This window comes from Carassius carassius, chromosome 15, assembly GCF_963082965.1.
Source record: "Carassius carassius chromosome 15, fCarCar2.1, whole genome shotgun sequence".
In the NCBI taxonomy this organism is placed as follows: domain Eukaryota; kingdom Metazoa; phylum Chordata; class Actinopteri; order Cypriniformes; family Cyprinidae; genus Carassius; species Carassius carassius.
The window spans coordinates 21,064,712-21,085,277 of NC_081769.1; the positions used below are offsets into that span (position 1 = coordinate 21,064,712).

The following is a 20,566-nucleotide window of genomic DNA, read 5'->3' on the forward strand; positions in this document are numbered from 1 at the left end:
TAATAAGCCAATGGAAGATTTTCTTACTTCGATGATCCATGAATGTTTGAGTGAGAAAGTCTTTAGCCTGCAAGTAAAAAAAAAAAAATCACCTTCACAAAACCTTATTAAGATTGACTGAACTAATTTTAGGGGAACGTAATGACCAATTAACCTTGTATAGTCTATTGAAGTCAAGACGTGCTGACTTGAATCTATATTCCAGACCTCCAGCTAAAAAGGGTGTTGCTTTCCCTTAATTACAATGAACTGTTTCAGGATCTCTCTCATCCTGAGGATCTTCTCTGGTTTCAGCACCACTGTCAGTGGACAGTGTCAGTCAGTGATCCCTGTGGCCATTAAACCTCTTATTACTTTTTCAGCGTTTTTAAATTACTTTAATTTGCTTCTGTATCATCTGAAAGAGTGTATTAATTTAAAATGGAAGTTTGTTGTAGTGAAGTTGCTAATTATGTGCTGAGTAGGCCTATACCAGAGTTTTGGGCAAAGAAACTGTCTAAATCGGTAGGTTTCATTGAAGTCAAAATGATATATATATATATATATATATATATATATATATATATATATATATATATATATATATATATATATATATATATATATAATAAATAAAAATAAAATGCACTAGTCTACATTAAATCAATAGGTTTCCTGACCCTCTAAGATTAAGTGTAGCCTATTATTTGTAAGACAAAAGTTACCACAGATTAGACTAGATGAATAGATAGATAGATAGATAGATAGATAGATAGATAGATAGATAGATAGATAGATAGATAGATAGATAGATAGATAGATAGATAGATAGATAGATAGATGGATAGATTAAAATGCTTACATGTGTGTGAAGGGGATTTCGCCAAAAACTGTTCACGTTCCGTTGAAAGCTTTATTATACTCTCCCTCAAATCCATCCTTATCAAAGAGAGAGAGAGAGAGAGAGAGGGAGAGAGAGGGGGGGGGGGGGGGAGAGAGAGAGAGAGAGAGAGAGAGAGAGAGAGAGAGGAAACCTCTGCTTTACACTCATTTGGACTCAGCTCAGAGCGCGGATCGTTTCGGCGCAGGGAAAGAGCCTCTGCGATCGGACATGCAGCGAATTCGTCAGAGAGTTGACCTGTCAATTGAGCTAAAACATCACTCAGATTAAAAAGTACCACAGTAATGAATTAGCACTGGAATGTCTATTTTCACATCACTCTACAGACCTGACTTGTTGGAGCCTGTTTGAGGAAGACATGACCTCAGCTGAAGTGTTTCTTGTACTGTTGGATATATATAGTATTATAACAATGATGCTAAACGCTTGAGTCTGTGGGACTGAAGAGTAACTCCAGAGTAACATCCAATAACGACGTCTGGGCTGGAGAGCAGGTGCTTGTCTCTTCTTAAAGAGGAAAACAGACAGAGGATGTGACACAAGTATTTCATTGAACAGTGATTTCCTGAAAGACACTGAATCAGACACTGAAACAGTGTTTTCGATTAGCAATCCCAGCAGATTCGTATTTTCTCGGCGTGTCCTTGTAAAGCCGTCCAGTGCTGACTGAAGCGCCCTGACCAGCGCGTAGAGACGTCCTCCGGCTTCTTCCACTCGGTGTAACCCCTGCGAGATCACCTCCAAACAAACTTGATCGCCTGGCCGTCTCTGGAGCCCGCTCATGGGTGACACTGGACCGGATGGCGTGCTACTATCTTGTGATCAGCTCCACGCACCTCAGCAATGGACACTACCGGAGCATCAAAGGAGTTTTCCGGGGTCCGCTTTGCAAAAGCACCGGAGGCGAATCACCGGTAATAATACTCAGTCGCCGTTTTTGTTTATTAAAGATATCAGCACGATGCGCTATTAGGAACTCATTAAGCACACTTTATTGGTTTGTATTGTGTTTACGTTTTAGTTCACAGTTGTCTTAAGTTAAAGTATGTGTATAAAACGCATGTGACAACAAAATTTGGACACATAGGCTATTTAAGTGGGAAGTTGGAACACCTTAGAATGAAATGTAAAGAAGAGAGGATTTAATGACCTATGAAACTCATGTCATCAGCATGACCTTCATTTGGAAACTGCGCTAGACAGTGAAATCCTATTTTGTTTTATGTAGTAGGGATGAGGGAGTTTACTGTATGTATGCAATGTGTAAAGCATGACTTTATATATTAGATGTCAGGCTTGTGAGTCTATGAGTCATTTGTGACTTTAGTGTGCTGTGGTCACAGACCCCTGACGCTCTGCTAACAGAGACGGATGGCAGGTCTTGCTCTAGTCTTTTGGGCTCAGACTATTGAGCTCTATGTTAAACTTTGACCTCAAGCACTGATCGCAAGTTGCTGGTATTAACCCACCTATGGATGCCACAACACCATGCTTTCAAGCTTCAGCAACTGAATGGGAGTGTGTGTCTGTCATATTTGAGGTTGTCACCTTCACTAAAAACATTTGGTCTAGAAACTGTTTTCACTCAGAAATTACACAAAATATTACAAAGAAATGGGAAGTATCACATTTGATTAAACATAAAATTCTGCCGTGAAGTAGGAAGACTAATAATTTTTCTTCATAAAACATACTCCAATAGTCTTTGTTTTATTTACAACATAAAAAATGACAGGGTATACTGAAAAAAACTGACTGAGAAATTGCTAGTAAAAAGGCAAATGGCATATAATAGATTGAATGTAAAATAACATTTTAGGAAAGCTAAATAGTTTTTATCTTGTAAACATAGGCTACTCTTTTTTTTAACAACTTTGAAAAATAATTTAGCTGTATTTGTCATCCATGTGTTATTCTTTGGAGGGCATCATTGGTCTTTTCTGTTGATGAAATTGTAGTTGTTTAGTCAGCATACTGAATGACTTTAAAGTTTCCTTTTGTTGTTTTATGTCTCAAAAAGAACGCACAGCTAATCAGAAATTATATGAGATAAAATGAGGACAAAACAGGACGCTTAGTGTTTCTATAGCCAAAAGAGAGCAGATATAAACGAGATGAGAGCAGGGTGAGAGAAACCTTTTTCTTTTTCTGTCAGTTTCACCTGCCATTTCAGCCAGCATTATAATCCATTTCATTCACATGCTTAATTGAGGCTCTGCAGTTTTATGAGCCTAAACTTTGTATCTGGTCCAGGCCATTTCCTGTTAGGGAAGTTATATTAAGCTAAAGAAGACTATTACTTGTTCAAAGACCGGCATAAGTACGCAAATTAAGACTTGTACCTGTTGTACCTTGTAACATGAGATAGGTTAGTGTCCGTGTGTGTGTGTGTGTGTTTGTGTTTGTATTCTACTTGGCCTGCCCTACAGGACGGTCAGACAGTGCAAGCTGATTGGAAAGAAGCTGGGCTCAGTGGTGATAGTTTTGATGGGTAATTTCAGAGCAGCTGTTGTGAAGGGTGCATTTGCTCCAGCTTAAATCAGAGTGCCATGTTCACTCTAACTCAAAGCACGAGGAGGACACACACACACACACACACACACACACACGATCACACAGGCACATATTCAAACGTACAAAGACTGCAGAATGACATGCATGGGATTCTTAGCCGCTCTGACTGACAGTCTCTGTTGTCTTACATCTCGTGCACATTAATAATTGTTTGCAGTTGTTGCTGTGATGTGCTCTCAAAATGTCACATATGCAATAAATCATTTAAGCTTTGCTAAATGTCTTTAACATAATAATCCGGGGACTATACAATATTTAGGGTGCTTTGTGTAAAACGATAAGGAGCTGTGAAGGCCAACAGAAAGCTGTGGGATCTGTTCTCATTTATAGAGGAAGAAACATTGGTGGTGATTCAAAAAATGGGCATGTCATGCTCCAGTTGTTCTCTAGCCCAGCACTAGAGGGCACCTCACTGGTGCAACGTTGTCAGGTTTTTGTTCAAGGTTCAGTGGTATACAGTATGATGTTGTTTGCTATGAAGAAAATGAAAAATCTATTGTAAATTGCATGCCAGGTCATGGGTCTTGAAATGCATTTTATAAATTATTTTAGAATTGTTTCCTGAGGTGCACATAATCCCAGGATACATTTTTTAAAGTTTTAAGTCCTGCATGGACTCAGTCTTCCAATATTCTGTAGTTTATAGAAACAAATGGACACCACAAAGGAAAAAACTTTACCTTATCTCTGCATTTGACAGCACATTTTGTGAATAGAGGCTGTTCTCTGTCTTCGTTCAAAAAAACAAAACAAAGATTAGCAACAGATTCCCTGCGTGCAAAGATATTGGTTGATCTGTAAAAGTCAGTTTTAGAAAAACCAAAAAAAAAATATATATATATATATATTATTAAATTAAATGTTGTACTGATTTCCCTTACCAAGTGTATGCAAAACCCCACTATTAATTTTGTTCCTACAATAATTGCAGGATGTTTTTTATTTTCTTTCTTTTGTAAGCTGTTGCATGTATGTATTGCATTTTAATGTATTCTTTGACCCCTCAAAGGGTTTAATCCAAGGTTCTCTCCCCCCTAGACCAGCATACATTGCCATAAATGAGAGATTCAGTGCAGATTCTGCTCTTAAAAGTCTTTAGAGCAGAAAAACAGCCGAATCTTCCTTTGTTTCCCATGGTGTAGCCTTAAAAACAAAACTAAACCTTACCGAAATGTTCCCCATTATTGAGTCTCCTGTTTAACTCATTGGACCGGAATGTCTCAGTCTCAGTGAGGCGTCCCAGAGTAGTTATTTGGATCTGCTTTCCGCTACAGCAGTCAACACCTGTTCGTATGCCCTGTGGTTCAGCCAGTAACATCAAGCTCGTCTTATGGGGCTCCATCTCAGCTTTTTGTGGAGAGGCTCCAAGCAGATCTTATGCTGAACTCGCTCAGTATCTGGGTTATTCCCTTTCACTCCGCCCATGACGCTGTGTGGATGTTTGATGTTGCGCTGCAGCAGGGACCCGGTTTGCATTCCAAACTGCCATCTCCCACCGCATTTTTAAAACATGTATGCCACTGAAGAGGCATATGTTGATAGGTCTTCCAGCATGAGTGAGACACAAATGCACAATTTATGTGCAGAGGCAATGAGTTTTAATTAGTTCTGAAACATTGCAGCTATTGCGTTAGAGTGAAGAGGCTTGTCGGTTTGTGTTGGCTGCTGCTGAGATAAAGAGAAATTTCTTCATTGGGTTTTGTGCATTTTATTAAGATTTTTTGTTTTTCAGGGGGCACTTTTTCAGGGGGATCACCCAGTTTTTTCTTTGCAGTTATTTAAATAAAAAATATTTTGTAACATAATATATGTCTTTATTGTGTCTTTTAAACAGTTTGCCACATCCTTGCTGAATAGAAGTATTTTAAATATTTCTTAAAATAATAATATATGTTAATGGACCCAAACTTTTGAATGGTGGTGTATATTTTTAATAAAAATGTTTCACTTTTGTTATAACTAACATTTGAACTTTTTTTCCACAAATCATGTGGTGAGATCAAAATGCACATTGAAAGTAATGCTTAAAATGCGCACTCCCAGATGTATCCCTACAAGGAAATAAAATGACTTTGTACTTGGTTTCACCACATGACACTATTTTTTGGTATAAACATGTTTTTCAAAACCATATGAAACCAATAAGAGTACAAAGAGTTATTTCCTGAGCATCTGGCGCATGTATTCAAACTCGCTTTTTCTTTCCCTTCAAAAGATTTTTTATTTGTGGACAAACATCATTGAACTGTAAACTGTTTTTACTTCATTGTACCATGCTCTCTGCAATAGATCTGAGCAGTAGTTCTACAATGGATCATAATGGCATGACTTTAGCTGCAATAGCCATCATTTCATGTTTTACCTGACTAGTCAGATGACCTTTAATGACTCATGGTCAGGAAATGTCATAGTGATTTGAAAACCACTGGCTACCTTCTTAGTTAGCAAGGATATTTCATGGCTAGTCTGTAGTTATGGATCATGGAGTTTGCCATTCATGCTCCTTGCATATTACCTCTTAAATTCTTCTGAACCGCTGCCAAATGACTTGTCAATCTGTGCTAGTTAAGATCTGCCAAAAACACTGTTGTCTGTGATGCCACAACTTGCATTTTGACACAGTACCAAATAAAGAAATTAATTAACAAAAACTTCCAGGTGCTCATAAGTTTCTTTTGACCCTTAGGGCTGTCATGTGGAGAGGCAGTTGTCCAAGTGCACACTACAAACACACACTAATGAGTGTTTAAACGAGTCCAGATATAAGACAATCTTTATGGCATGTGATTATGTTTCAATGTTACAGTATATATAATGTCATAGTTTAGTGCTGTTATATGGCTTTATAATATGTTGTGTTTCGAATGTTTTAAGGTTAATTTGATATTTTATTTGTTCTTTTCCTCTCTATCTTACATTGCAAATGGCTTACTAATGATTCCAGCCATTCTGGTAATGAGTGGCTACAGCCGTACTTAGCTCAGCTCTTTTTGAGGAGCGTTAGCGCTGTTGCTGTGCTAATGGAGTGTAGCAGGCGGCTTTTAATATTCAGCCCCAGGCCCAGGCACAGCCGTCCTCTGAGTTTGCCTGTCTGAAACTCTTTGTGTTGGGGTCCTGACGTTAACACGGCCAGGGAGCTCTAATCACACAGGAAGGCTAATGAATCACCTTCTCCTTTCGGCTTACGGTGCAGAAAAATACAAACAAAAGTGTGCACACAAACACACAGACTTCGCTTAACACACACACACACACACACACACACACAGACAGACTCTTTTCACTTAAACACATTTGTGGGTCATTTCTGCAGCGCTAATTTGCCCCGATTAACTGATTAAATGCTTTATGAGAGTCTAATTAATCAAAGAGGTCATCCTACATTCGCATACGCACAGCGGCACATAACAGTGGCTCCCTGTGCCTCCAGTCTTTTTGCTTTTAAGCTGAAAAAAATCCTGACATAGCGTGGGAGGAAGTAACAATAGACGAGAATACATTGTTTTCAAACCGTAGGCAGTATTGGATGTTCATTAATGGCCCTCACTTACTGTAATTATGCAATAAATTAAAAAAAAGGTGAGGTAGAAGAGAAAGAGAGTGAGAGAGAAAGAAAAAGAGAAAGAGAATGAGAGAACGCCTGAGGCTGACGCAGCTCAAAGTATCTGTTTTAACAGGGTTGGTGAGAGGCAGAGAGAATGACAGAATGGGTCTTGCTGGGTACCGGCAAATACACAGTCTAAATGGCTTGAGGATTGTCTAACATGTTTGAAAGCAATTTGTCCAGGCACTCAAAGGCCATTCTAATCAGGGGGAATGATTGTTAATGGCCTGTAAGTGTTTCTAAATGGGTCTAAAGGAGAGAGAGGGAGCGGGAAAGAGGAACGCATTCACATCTGTCTCTTAAGGGGCCCTGTTCTCTCTCTGTCTTTTCAAGAAAGTCTTTTCTAAGAACAATGGTTATTGACAAGCTTCATTTGAGGAATGAATGCAAAGCTGATAAACAAGATAAGCAAGAATATCATTTATATTATCATCTCAATCCACAGATTCATATCTCATGTCTGACTGGGTCCGAAAACCAGAGACAGCTGACTGTTACAGTATGTACAAAAAAAAAAAAATTATACACCATATTTCAGGTGCCATTTATGTCTAAAATATATTAAATCTCTAAAAATTATTTTATTTATTTTACATGTGTTGATATGTTTGAGGTTGTGTGTTCTTGTGTTGAGTAAAAATCTTTCCTAGGTGAAGTTGGGAGGCTGTTTACTACAGTTGTTGTAACAGTAAGTTGCTACAGTAAGTCTGTTGTCATGGGGATAACATTGCCGGAGGTGAAGGTGGAAGTTGATAGACCACATTTTTGTTGCATTATTAAATGATTGGAAAAGAACGAGAGAAGCAAAATGTGAGGACTTGTGACTGGAGCTGGACTGTATGTGTCAGATTGGGGAGTTAAAGGTGAAGACCAAATGTCCCCAGGATAGTAAAACCTGAAAAACACCATTGTGTATACCATCGAAAAGTTCTCCAAAGAAAAAAACACACTAAATTAACACACTAAATTGCAAATGTAAAAATGCTAAATTTACAATGTCATTACCTCAATATAAAAACAATACAACTATTTTAAGGCAAAAATGTATTTGTATTTCTTTTTTATGTAACCAGGGGAAGGAAAAGATCTTACATGTAAATGTGTAATTGGGATCAATGTCATACAGTACTAGTAATATTCAGTTGTATTAGCCCAATATTGACTTGGTGAGAAGTGCATCGATGTGATTGAGTTGTGATGTATGACTGTTGATAACAAATGATCGTGATCCATGTGAAGTGTTTTTCCTCGTGTCAAAAACACAGTTTGTTGACTAATCATAAAGCAGGGGAGAAAAAGTTCTTTATAGGCCCTCTGTGAGATCCAAATTGTGTTCATCGGTACAGAAGAGTCTAAAGTCCACTACCGTTGTTTTTTTTGTTATCCTAAAAAAAGCCACATTTATGTATTTTTGCTTTGTTTTTGTGCTTTTGCAAAATTCATAGATTTAACAGTGGAAGCTAATTCCAGTTTTTTTTTGTCTTTTACATTTATTTTTGTCCTGCTCTGGTTTCTAAAACATTTTCAACCCCAAAAAGCCAAAGCTATTGTTAATGCTGTGTCCCTATGGTCACAGTCGGATATAAAAGACCCTAAATTTAAGTTTGCCTGTGTTTTGGACCTTTCATTCTTTTGAAAGCAAGCGGTCAGCCGGCAACACTTTTTGGTACCAGGAGTGGGGTCTCCTTGTTAGCATTTGGGGTTTTATTTGGGTTTGTGGCATACTTATAAACAACGGTAGTGGACTTTAGACTCTTCTGTACTGATGAACACAATTTGGATCTCACAGAGGGCCTATAAAGCACTTTTTCTCCCCTGCTTTATGATTAGTCAACAAACTGTGTTTTTGACATGAGGAGAAACACTTCACATGGATCACGATCATTTGTTATCAACAGTCATACATCACAACTCAATCACATCGATGCACTTCTCACCAAGTCAATATTGGGCTAATACAACTGAATATTTTTCACCCTTTTGGTGTTTTATCCAAATATTAGTTGTATATTTCCAAAGCACAGATGATGCAATACACACTCTGTTAACCGCACTACTTCAGCTCTAACTCTCGCGAGACTGACTCCCTGACGAGATCTCACCCACCGAAATCTTAAAGGGCCAGCATCATAATTTAACAGAATTGAACAGGTATCTGTATACATCATTTACACATTACTAGTACTGTATGACATTGATCCCAATTACACATTTACATGTAAGATCTTTTCCTTCCCCTGGTTACATTTATTTAGGAGATGATAACTGTAACCAGCAAAAATGAAAGTAAAATGCAGAGGTGGAAAGTAACGAATTACATTTACTCGCGTTACTGTAATTGAGTAGCTTTTTTGTGTACTAATACTTTTTAAAGTAATTTTTTAAATCTGTAATTTTACTTTTACTTAAGTATATTTTGTTTAAAGTATTGTACTTCGCTACATTTTAAAACACAATAATTACTGAGTAAAAAAAAAAAAAAAAAAAAAAAATTCTCCCTGGAAACTACGTCAGTAAATAATGGGCAGGAGGGCAAACTGGCGCTAAAATCACAAGAAAGATGCAGACGGTCAAAACAGGCGTTAGTGGTGCAGACACCGCTGAAAACGAAACCCCGTCATATTCTGAAGTTGAACTCGAAGGGAATGAAGTGAACCCCTGGCCATATGTATGCTCTATTATGCAGTGTAAACTGTACTTGCCTAGGAAGACCAAACTAGCAGCTTATAAAATCTCGACAAGACATCAACCCTTCGCAAGAATGTAGAGGTAAGCTAAATAATTGCATCGTTGCATTGGTGGTTAAAATGAAGCTTTGACATTTTAGCAATAGGTTTTGCACAAATTAGCCAAAAAGACAGTGGTGAGGAGTGTGCTATATATATCATCTGCGATAATATCATGTTTTTTGTTTTAATGATGTGCGCGCGCATTTATAGTGCGTTCGTTCTTTCACTGTGTGATTCAGTCTCCTAAAATGCATTTAGAATGATCACAAAATTGAAGATATAGGGGCAGAAAATTCACATATTTATATAATTTCATATATTAAATCAAAATCACACAAAGAAGGCCGTCTTTTCCTCCAAAAATCATGAATATATACATACATACATATAACAGTTCAGTAAACAAGTTAATTAAGGCGAGACACTGCAGGTGAATAGGGCAAAAAAAAATAACTAATAGTTAACACCTTACTTACCCAGTTGATTGATTACATTGATTATTGCAAACATTTTTTGTATTACAAGTTTTCAAAAATGTTATGTTTAAATATGCAAATGAGGCATTATTTAATGAAATATGTGCTAATTTGCATAAATGTCGAGTACAAAAATCTGAACACTATATGAAGTCAGTTTCAAATTTTTTGTTTAATTTTTTTGACATATTAGAGTCAAATGTTTTTACAGAGGGAATTCTGGTTATCTTTTTTTGTCACTCCATAATTCAGAAAATACTTTGAACAGCCAGAAAACAATATATTTTCACAATTTTGGGGGGAATAAAATGTTGTATATAATCAAGGAAAATATATATGAACAAATCCCTCTTTAAAAACCTTCAGAATATAGACAGGAATAAAAATGTCAAGTTTGGTGTGTGTAAGTGCTACTGAAGTGGAGATTTATGGCTCAGTGTTGAAGAAAATACTCATTTTGAGAAAACACCTTTAAAAATATGTATTGTAATTGAAATCTATTGACACAAACAGATAACGTGCTATAAAAGAAACACTTAACAGTGTCTTTTGGATGTTTTCCTTGCACTAGTTTGAAAAAGCGCTTTATGAAAAACCAAAAAGCACAAAATCTCAAAATTGACAGGTGCTTGAAAAAACAGTGTTTTTTTGGCCTGCACTGTCTCACCTTAAGAGACTTGCGTTTTAGACACCAAATTGCCTTTTTTAGCTCTATTTCTACAACAGAAAATAATTCCAAACACAGCCACCAAAGCACAGTTTTGCGTCTCTGAGCAACGTGACAGTGTTTCGTTCCTGAATGAATCAACCGTTTAAATGATTTGGTTCAATCGCAATGACTCACTTATTAACAGTGACTTGCTGACACATACTGGCCATTTTAATTTCACATTTAAAGTATCTTTTGATTTTTTTAAAATAATTAATTTCTTATCATTTCAAATGAGTATTCAACATTTTATGTCTTGTATATCAAAACATTATTCATGCATTTGTAACTGCAGGTTAAATGCATTCTTGTCCTGCACTAAACAGTGTAATACATCTAAATGCCACTTCTAATGAATCTTCTGCATTTCCTCTGCATTAAAAGATGAGTTTGTTGATACTGATTTGCCTGGTAACAGCCCAAATGTTTTATTATTCTAAATAACTGATTCCTTTAATTAAAAACAACTAGTTTGAGATTAATAGACCTATCCCAGGGGTGTCAAACTCAGTTCCTGGAGGGCCGTAGCCCTGCAGAGTTTAGTTCTAACCCTGCTCCAGCACACATATCATGTAGTTTTCAAATAAACCTTAATGATTAGATTAGCTGGATCAGGTGTGTTTAATTAGGGTTAAATCTAAACTGTGCAGGACTGTGGCCCTCCAGGAACTGAGTTTGACACCCTTGGCCTGTCCCATTTTGACTCCCTCCCACTGTTAAAATGTAACTAAGTAATTTTTACTCTGAGTAAATTTTAAATGAGCTACTTTTTACTTTTACTTGAGTAGATTTTTAGACTGGTACTTTTACTTGTACTTGAGTAAAATTTCATTAATGTAATGGTACTTTTACTTGAGTAGAATATTTTTGTACTCTTTCCACCTCTGTTAAAATGTTTTTGTCTGCCTGTCATAAGTTTTCCAGTATGCAGTGCAATGAAATCTCTGAACTAGATAGAAATGGCAGGATAACTTCTTCAGAATTGCAGTGTGTGCTGACAAAGTGTTGTTAAATGAATAGTGTTTTTTAAAAATGTACCGTAAATAAGCATTAGATTGTGGCAGAGGTGACTGAAATATAAAAATATGTTAATTGAGCATGCTAAATTAAATATCCTTTCACCGATAAATCTATTATCAGTCGATGATGTATATGGTACCAATGTATCCAATATTTTGTGCATCCCTACTATGCTTACATCTCACCTTACTGTTTTTCTCCCAGAGCTATGTGTCTTTATTCATGATTTGTGTGTCAAGATGAATTACCGAGTAGTGGATCACAATTATGTGTGTGTGTGTGCATGTGTTGCTGTCGTTGTGAAGTTGTTGTGGAGCTCTAATTTTGAGTACAAAGCTGAGGAGAAGCCATCCGTTGAGAGTACTAATTAATGCCTGGAGATTTTTCAGGGCGTTCTGACATTTAGCCACACAGTAACCTGCAATAAACAAACTTCAAGAGAGGGATTTTTATATGAGTTACGCTACCTGTCACTGTCAATACAGCTGCTGGTGTACTCAATGAACCAGAAGATTTCTACAGAGAGAGTCTGTGTGTGTGTATTTTAGTGGGCGATGAAGAAAGACAAGTGAGAAGCCGAGAAATACAGTGATGGTACAACAAGCAAACTAATTTTAATTTGGCTGATAAGGCTGTAACGGGGGAAATTTAATACAGCGGAAACAATATATATAATATCCCTCTGAAACCTTGAGAGTTGAGAGAGACTCATTCTCTGTGTTTTTCACCACCCAAAACAGGAGAATGAGAGCCAGTGTTGCTTAATAAGAGAATTATTCATGCTCTCGCTTTCCGTTTCCTGCTTGCAGACACCAAAATAAACTTCACTTCAATTTATTGGGCCAATCCCAAACATTCCCTGCTCCAGCAGAACTGCCTGGTCTCCCTGGACACTGCTTCAACGCAGCTGTTTTCACGATCTCTTACGCACATGTTTCTGAGGAAACCTGTTTACCTCAGAAGATATTTCGGTGGTTATTAGTGGATGTAGGGAACAGTTATTGGATTGTCACAGCAAGCACCAAAAAAGCATACAGGCTCACTAATCAGCAGTTTAACTACTACATCAATCACTTTCAAATCTTTTTTTTTTTTTTTGCGTTGTTTACATGAAGTGGAAGTGTGCTCATGCATCCTGATACTCTCCAAAATGGAGACAAGCCACAGCAGACTGGATGAGGAGGAGAAGATTTGTTGAGCAAAGTTGTTTTTTGTTTTGTTTTCTTTGGCACAAAAATGATTCTTGTAGCTTCGTAAAATGACAGTTGAGCTACTGATGTTACATGGACTATTTTATTGATATCCTTACTACATTTCTGGACCTTGATCGTGGTAGTACCCTTGCTGTCTATGGGAGGGTCAAAGATCTCTCAGAATGCATCAGAAATATCTTAATTTGTGTTCTGAAAATGAAAGAAGGTGAATGACTTGAGGGTGAATAATTAATGACAGAATTTACATTTTTGTATAAACAATCCCTTTAAGTAATTAAAGGTGCTAATTTGAGTGCATTTGACACAAGGCATTGCAGATAAATAGGATAAAGCAAATGACTAAAGCATATCACCACAGAACCTCCCCAGTTAATTAGAGATGCACTGAATATTTGGCAACTGAAATTATTCGGCTGAAAATAGCAAAAAATATATATTTTGTTGTTCGGCCGAATAAGCGAAAAGGCCGAATAATATGTATCGAACAATGACTAACACGATCAGAAAGAAGCACGCACTAATGCAGAAAACATGTCGGCAGTGTGAAAGTATTTAAAACTTTCAGAAAAAAAAAAAGTCATTACAAGCATGAAGCACCGTCAGCGAGGGACTGTTTAGTGCTGCATCACATGTCTCCGATGAGAAGAAGAGGTGGGTGATGCTGGTGGTTAGGTTACTGTATGATGATTGAAATCGCAAAATTAACTCACAGGGTTATTAAATAAACTGCAGAATGTTATACTTTTTAATGCCAGCACAAATTGCATGTATTCTGACAGCGCTGCATGAGCTTGCGGCACCAGGGTTCAAAGTCAAAATTTTCCCAAATTCTTAATGAGAATCATATATGAATCTGCATGCTGTTGTCAACAAAAAGAAGCACTAAGATCTTCCTGTAAGCTTCTGCCAAAATAAAAGCAGAGAAAAAACAACAACTCCATTAACATTCATAAATGATAATAATGATAAAAGGTGGCATTGTAATCAAATCATTTTGGCGTGTTCTGTGAGAGATGACAATGGCACACACAAAGTTTAGTGTCAATATGCCAAAGCATTGCAGCGATACAGGCTGAAATGAAAATCAAATTCGTCGCTGTGGTATGCGAAAACGGTTTTGTCTATCGACACAAAATCCATAACATTTTGATGATCTGTCCATCACGGACTGCGTGATTTCGCCACTTCGTGTGTATTTTGTTTTCTCTGCAACTAATAAAATTGTGGACGACCAAGCCTCTTCTCGTTGAATAATGCTTAGTCAGTAGTACAAGGGCTTGTCAGTTGATTAAAATGTTTAATCTAATTTATTCCAGGATGTTTCAATTAATTATTCTAATTAATCGTGATATAAATTTGACTGTGAAAATACCCACAAAAGATTATTTAAAGCTGTTTTTGTTTTAAATGAGAAAGTTTCAAGTAGACATTAAAAATTTACAGGGCATTTTTTCATGTTATTTTTCAGATAACTAGTTAATTAAATTAACTTGTTAAACTGACAGCCCTAATATATTTATGTATGTACTGTATGTATGTATATATACGTGTGTGTATGTATAACTAACGATGCAACAGGAAAAGAGTGAGCAAACTCTCTTGATGTCATGCAGCTAAATGAGAGTCTCTATTGATCTAATCAAAACATATTCAAGTACTCTCTTAGGAAATCTCCTGTTTGTGTTAATTGCATAAGTGAACAGGGTTGCCCTCAAATGAACTGCACTCACACACACACACACACACACACACACACACACACACACTCGCAGTGACCCAACAAGTTTCAACAGTAGCTTCAACGTGTGCATCCTGTTTGTTGATTACAAACAATATGATTAGAAGTGCTGCTCATTACCCACTTGACACTGTGTTATCAAGTTCCTTCATTCATCATAACTGGGATTTATGATCTCCTGCAGAGATTGAATGCACGACTGCAGTTTTTATACAGCTTGTCTGTTTGCTGTACTCAACACTCATAGCACTCTTATTCCTTTCCTTTCTCAGATAAGAAATTAAGGAATACTGATGAAAAGCTTATTGTGTATGTATGTGTGTGTGTGTGGGTGGCATGGCCTTAATCACAATCCTGACCGATCAGCATGATGAAGAAAGAATTCTATTAAAACATAAAGAGGTAAACACTGGTAATTAATCATGTTGGCCTCTTATTAACCCCTTTCTAATCCCTTATCCCACTCACACACACCTTCCACACAAACACGCTAGCCTCACTGGCTGTGCTGTAGCATTCAATAACATCTGTAATTATAGCATGTGATGTGTGATAAACTGCTGTAGTGACGTTCATACATGGGTGTCTGACAGTTTGTGACTTTGTAATAATTACTTCTGCGTTATGATTGTGTCAATTACGGGAACACAGGAGACGGAAGATCCAAGTGCAGTGAGAGTTTAATAGGGTTATCCAAAATCAGAGTCAAAACAAGCCGGGGTCATAATCAAACATCAGTCCAAAACAGAAACAAACAAACAAACAAGAACAGGAACAGGAACTCGAAGACTAGGAACGCGAGGACACTAGGTGACAGAAAGTAAGGACTCCATGCAGACAAACAGAAAAGGAGTGGTAAATATAGGGAGGATAATGACTAACAAGTGCAATTAACAGGAGTGCAATTACTGTGATGAAGGGACAAGGCTAGTGGGAATTGTAGTGCCTACGGTGAGGTGCCTATGGGGAAGTGAGACCACTAATGGACACCCAGGGAAACAGAGACCAGACAGCGTGACATTACCCCCTCCTCCACGGAGCAGCTACCAGATGCTCCACCCGAACCCAAGAAGAGACCAAGGAATACAGAGACCAGGAGGGAGATGGAGCGGCGGAGGACTAGGGGGAGGGACAGAGGGCCAGGTAAAATTGGGAAACAGAGACAAGTGCAATTAACAAAAAACAAGGAACCCAGGAGGGAGGTGGACCGGCGGAGGACCAGGGGGAGGGACGGAGGGCCAGGTAATGGAGGGTAACAGAGACAGGAAGTGCCAAAAAAAACAACAACAAAACACAAGTCCAGGGGAGAACAGAGAGTTCAGTTGCCCAGGGCCGAACCGACAGGTCAGGAATCCAGGGTGGAGCAAGGTGGAATTGGAGCCATGCGGTTGAGTCAGAAACCCACCAGGGTGGCGCAAAAGACCACCACATCCGTTCGGTCGAGACAGAAGCCCACCAGGGCAGCGCAGAAGAACACCACAACCATGCGGTCGAGACAGAAGCCCACCAGGGCGGCACCGAAGACCACCACAGTGGGATCGATGATACATGAGAGCAAGTTAAGGGTGGCCTCCGTGACCACGACAGGATCAGTCAAGCGCTCAGAGAGTTCGGCTGAGACGTGGAGAGGCTCTGGTAGTTCAGCAGAGACGTGGTGAAGCTCTGGTAGTTCCGCAGATTTTAGACTGGATTCAGGAAGATCAATGGTGACTTGACTCTGCTCATGAAGATCATTGGTGACTTGACTCTGCTCATGAGGATCATTGGTGACTTGACTCTGCCCATGAAGATCATTGGTGACTTGACTTTGCCCATGAAGATCATTGGTGACTTGACTTTGTCCATGAAGATCACTGGTGACTTGACTTTGCCCATGAAGATCATTGGTGACTTGACTTTGCACATGAAGATCAATGTTGACTTGAATTTGCCCATGAAGAACACCGGTGACTTGACTTGACTCCTGAGGTCTAACTGTGGTAGTGGTTAACTCATGAGTGTCAACAGGAACCTGACTCGACTCTGGAGTGTCAACGGGAACCTGACTCGACTCTGAAGTGTCAACGGGAACCTGACTCGACTCTGGAGGGTCAACAGGAACCTGACTCGACTCTGGAGGGTCAACGGTGACTTGACCTGCCTCGACTCTGGATTGTCAACGGGAACCTGACTCGACTCTGGAGGGTCAATGGGAACCTGACTCGACTCTGGAGGGTCAACGGGAACCTGACTCGACTCTGGAGGGTCAACGGGAACCTGACTCGACTCTGGAGGGTCAACTGTGGCTGTCATCCCGTGTAGAGGTGCCGGACAAGCGGCCATCTTGGGCAGTGGCACTGGGCTGGTGGCCACCTTGTGCTGTGGCGCTGGGCCGGTGGCCATCTTGGACAGGGGTCGCTGGGCCGGTGGCCATCTTGGGCAGTGGCGCTGGGCCAGCGGCCATCCTGGGCAGTGGCGCTGGACCGGCGGCCACCTTGTGCTGTGGCGCTGGGCTGGTGGCCATATTGTGCAGTGGTGCTGGGCTGGCGGTCCTACAGTCTGTAGACCCCGGTCTAGAGTCGGCCATCCCACCGAGAGAGACAGGTGTGGCTGAGTCATCCCACCAAGATCGATGCTCTAGGTAACTGGTGAACCCCCAAAAGTCTAGTATCTCCAGCCCCTTCATCTCCCACCCAGGCAAAGGGTCATCCAGGCAGTCGTTGAATAGGTCCTTCAGGGCCTCATCATTATACCCCATCCCCACTGCCGTTGTCCAGAACATTTGCGCCAAGCACCCCACCTCACTCCCCTTTTGACGGAGAGTGGTTAGGTTGGAAAGCTCCCCATTTGCTCCTCTATGGTGGCTGGGGAACGTATATGAAATCCCACACCGCTGGATCTTGGCATGATGGAGTCCTTCTGTCACGTACGGGAACACAGGAGACGGAAGAACCAAGTGCAGTGAGAGTTTAATAGGGTTATCCAAAATCAGAGTCAAAACAAGCCGGGGTCGTAATCAAACATCAGTCCAAAACAGAAACAAACAAATAAACAAGAACAGGAACAGGAACAGGAACTCGAAGACTAGGAACGCGAGGACACTAGGTGATGGAAACTAAGGACTCCATGCAGACAAACAGAAAAGGCCTGGTAAATATAGGGAGGATAATGACTAAAAAGTGAAGACATCCATCCATCCATCCATCTTCTACCGCTTATCCGGGGCCGGGTCGCGGGGGCAGCAGTCTAAGCAGAAAACCCCAGACTTCCCTCTCCCTAGACACTTCCTCCAGCTCTTCTGGGGGGACACCGAGGCGTTCCCAGGCCAGCCGGGAGACATAGTCTCTCCAGCGTGTCCTAGGTCTCCCCCGGGGTCTCCTCCCAGTGGGATGTGCCCGGAACACCTTCCCGGGAAGGCGTCCAGGAGGCATCCGGAACAGATGCCCGAGCCACCTCAGCTGACCCCTCTCGATGTGGAGGAGCAGCGGCTCTACTCTGAGCTCTTCCCGGGTGACTGAGCTTCTCACCCTATCTCTAAGGGATCGCCCAGCCACCCTGCGGAGAAAGCACATTTCGGCCACCTGTATCCGGGATCTTGTCCTTTCGGTCATGACCCAAAGCTCATGACCATAGGTGAGAGTAGGAACGTAGATTGACCGGTAAATCTAGAGCTTCGCCTTGCGGCTCAGCTCTTTCTTCACCACGACAGACCGGTACATCGACCGCATTACTGCAGAAGCTGCACCGATCCGTCTGTCAATCTCCCGTTCCATCCTTCCCTCACTCGTGAACAAGACCCCAAGATACTTAAACTCCTCCACTTGAGGCAGGAACTCTCCACCAACCTGAAGTGGGCAAGCCACCCTTTTCCGACTGAGGACCATGGCCTCGGATTTGGTGGTGCTGATTCTCATCCCAGCCGCTTCACACTCGGCTGCAAACCGTCCCAGTGCATGCTGAAGGTCCTGGCCTGATGAGGCCAACACGACAACATCATCCGCAAAGAGCAGAGACGAAATCGTGTTGTCACCAAACCTGACCCCCTCCGGCCCCTGGCTGCGCCTAGAAATTCTGTCCATAAAAATCATGAACAGAACCGGCGACAAAGGGCAGCCCTGCCGGAGTCCAACACGCACCGGGAACAAGTCTGACTTACAGCTGGCAATACGAACCAAGCTCCTGCTCCGTTCGTACAGGGACCGGATAGCCCTTAGCAAAGGGCCCCGGACCCCATACTCCCGGAGAACCCTCCACAGGCCGCCGCGAGGGACACAGTCGAATGCCTTCTCCAAATCCACAAAGCACATGTGGACTGGTTGGGCATACTCCCATGAACCCTCCAGCACCCTGTAGAGGGTATAGAGCTGGTCCAGTGTTCCACGGCCTGGACGAAAACCACACTGTTCCTCCTGAATCCGAGGTTCTACTATCGGCCGGATTCTCCTCTCCAGTACCCTGGCATAGACTTTCCCAGGGAGGCTGAGAAGTGTGATCCCCCTGTAGTTGGAACACACCCTCCGGTCCCCCTTCTTAAAAAGAGGGACCACCACCCCGGTCTGCCATCCCAGAGGCACCGTCCCCGACTGCCACGCGATGCTGCAGAGGCGTGTCAGCCAAGACAGCCCCACAACATCCAGAGACTTGAGGTACTCAGGGCGGATCTCATCCACCCCCGGTGCCTTGCCACCGAGGAGTTTCTTGACTACCTCGGTGACTTCAGCTTGGGTTATGGACGAGTCCACATCTGAGCCCTCAGCCTCTGCTTCCTCAATGGAAGACGTGACAGCGGGATTGAGGAGATCCTCGAAGTATTCCTTCCACCGTCCAACGACATCCCCAGTTGAGGTCAACAGCTCCCCACCTCTACTGTAAACAGCGTTGGTAGGGCACTGCTTCCCTCTCCTGAGGCGCCGGACGGTTTGCCAGAATCTCTTCGAGGCTGACCGATAGTCCTTCTCCATGGCCTCACCGAACTCCTCCCAGGCCCGAGTTTTTGCCTCCACAACCACCCGGGCTGTAGTCCGCTTGGCCTGCCGGTACCTGTCAGCTGCCTCTGGAGTCCCACAAGCCAACCAGGCCCGATAGGACTCCTTCTTCAGCTTGACGGCATCCCTTACTTCCGGTGTCCACCACCGGGTTCGGGGATTGCCGCCTCGACAGGCACCGGAAACCTTACGGCCACAGCTCCGAGCGGCCGCTTCGACAATGGAGGTGGAGAACATGGTCCACTCGGACTCAATATCTCCAGCCTCCCTCGGGATCCGGTCGAAGCTCTGCCGGAGGTGGGAGTTGAAGATCTCTCTGACAGGAGACTCGGCCAAACGTTCCCAGCAGACCCTCACAGTACGTTTGGGTCTGCCGAGTCTGTCCAGCTTCCTCCCCTGCCATCGGATCCAACTCACCACCAGGTGGTGATCGGTTGACAGCTCCGCCCCTCTCTTCACCCGAGTGTCCAAGACATACGGCCGGAGGTCGGATGAAACGACCACAAAGTCGATCATCGACCTACGGCCTAGGGTGTCCTGGTGCCACGTGTACTGATGGACACCCTTATGCTTGAACATGGTGTTCGTTATGGACAAGCTGTAACTAGCACAGAAGTCCAATAACTGAACACCGCTCGGGTTCAGATCAGGGGGGCCG

The 20,566-nt window shown here is 41.5% G+C and overlaps 1 protein-coding gene across 1 annotated transcript in view; it reads left to right on the top strand.

Moving 5' to 3' along the window:
• The first annotated feature begins 1,126 nt into the window (after positions 1–1,126).
• Positions 1,127–20,566, top strand: part of LOC132158516 (zinc finger protein 804B) — a 107,473-nt gene continuing 88,033 nt past the window's right edge. The window contains exon 1 of the mRNA XM_059567949.1: positions 1,127–1,794. Coding sequence (XP_059423932.1) covers positions 1,681–1,794 — 114 coding nt within the window. The 5' untranslated portion in view covers positions 1,127–1,680. The remainder of the gene's footprint in view (positions 1,795–20,566) is intronic.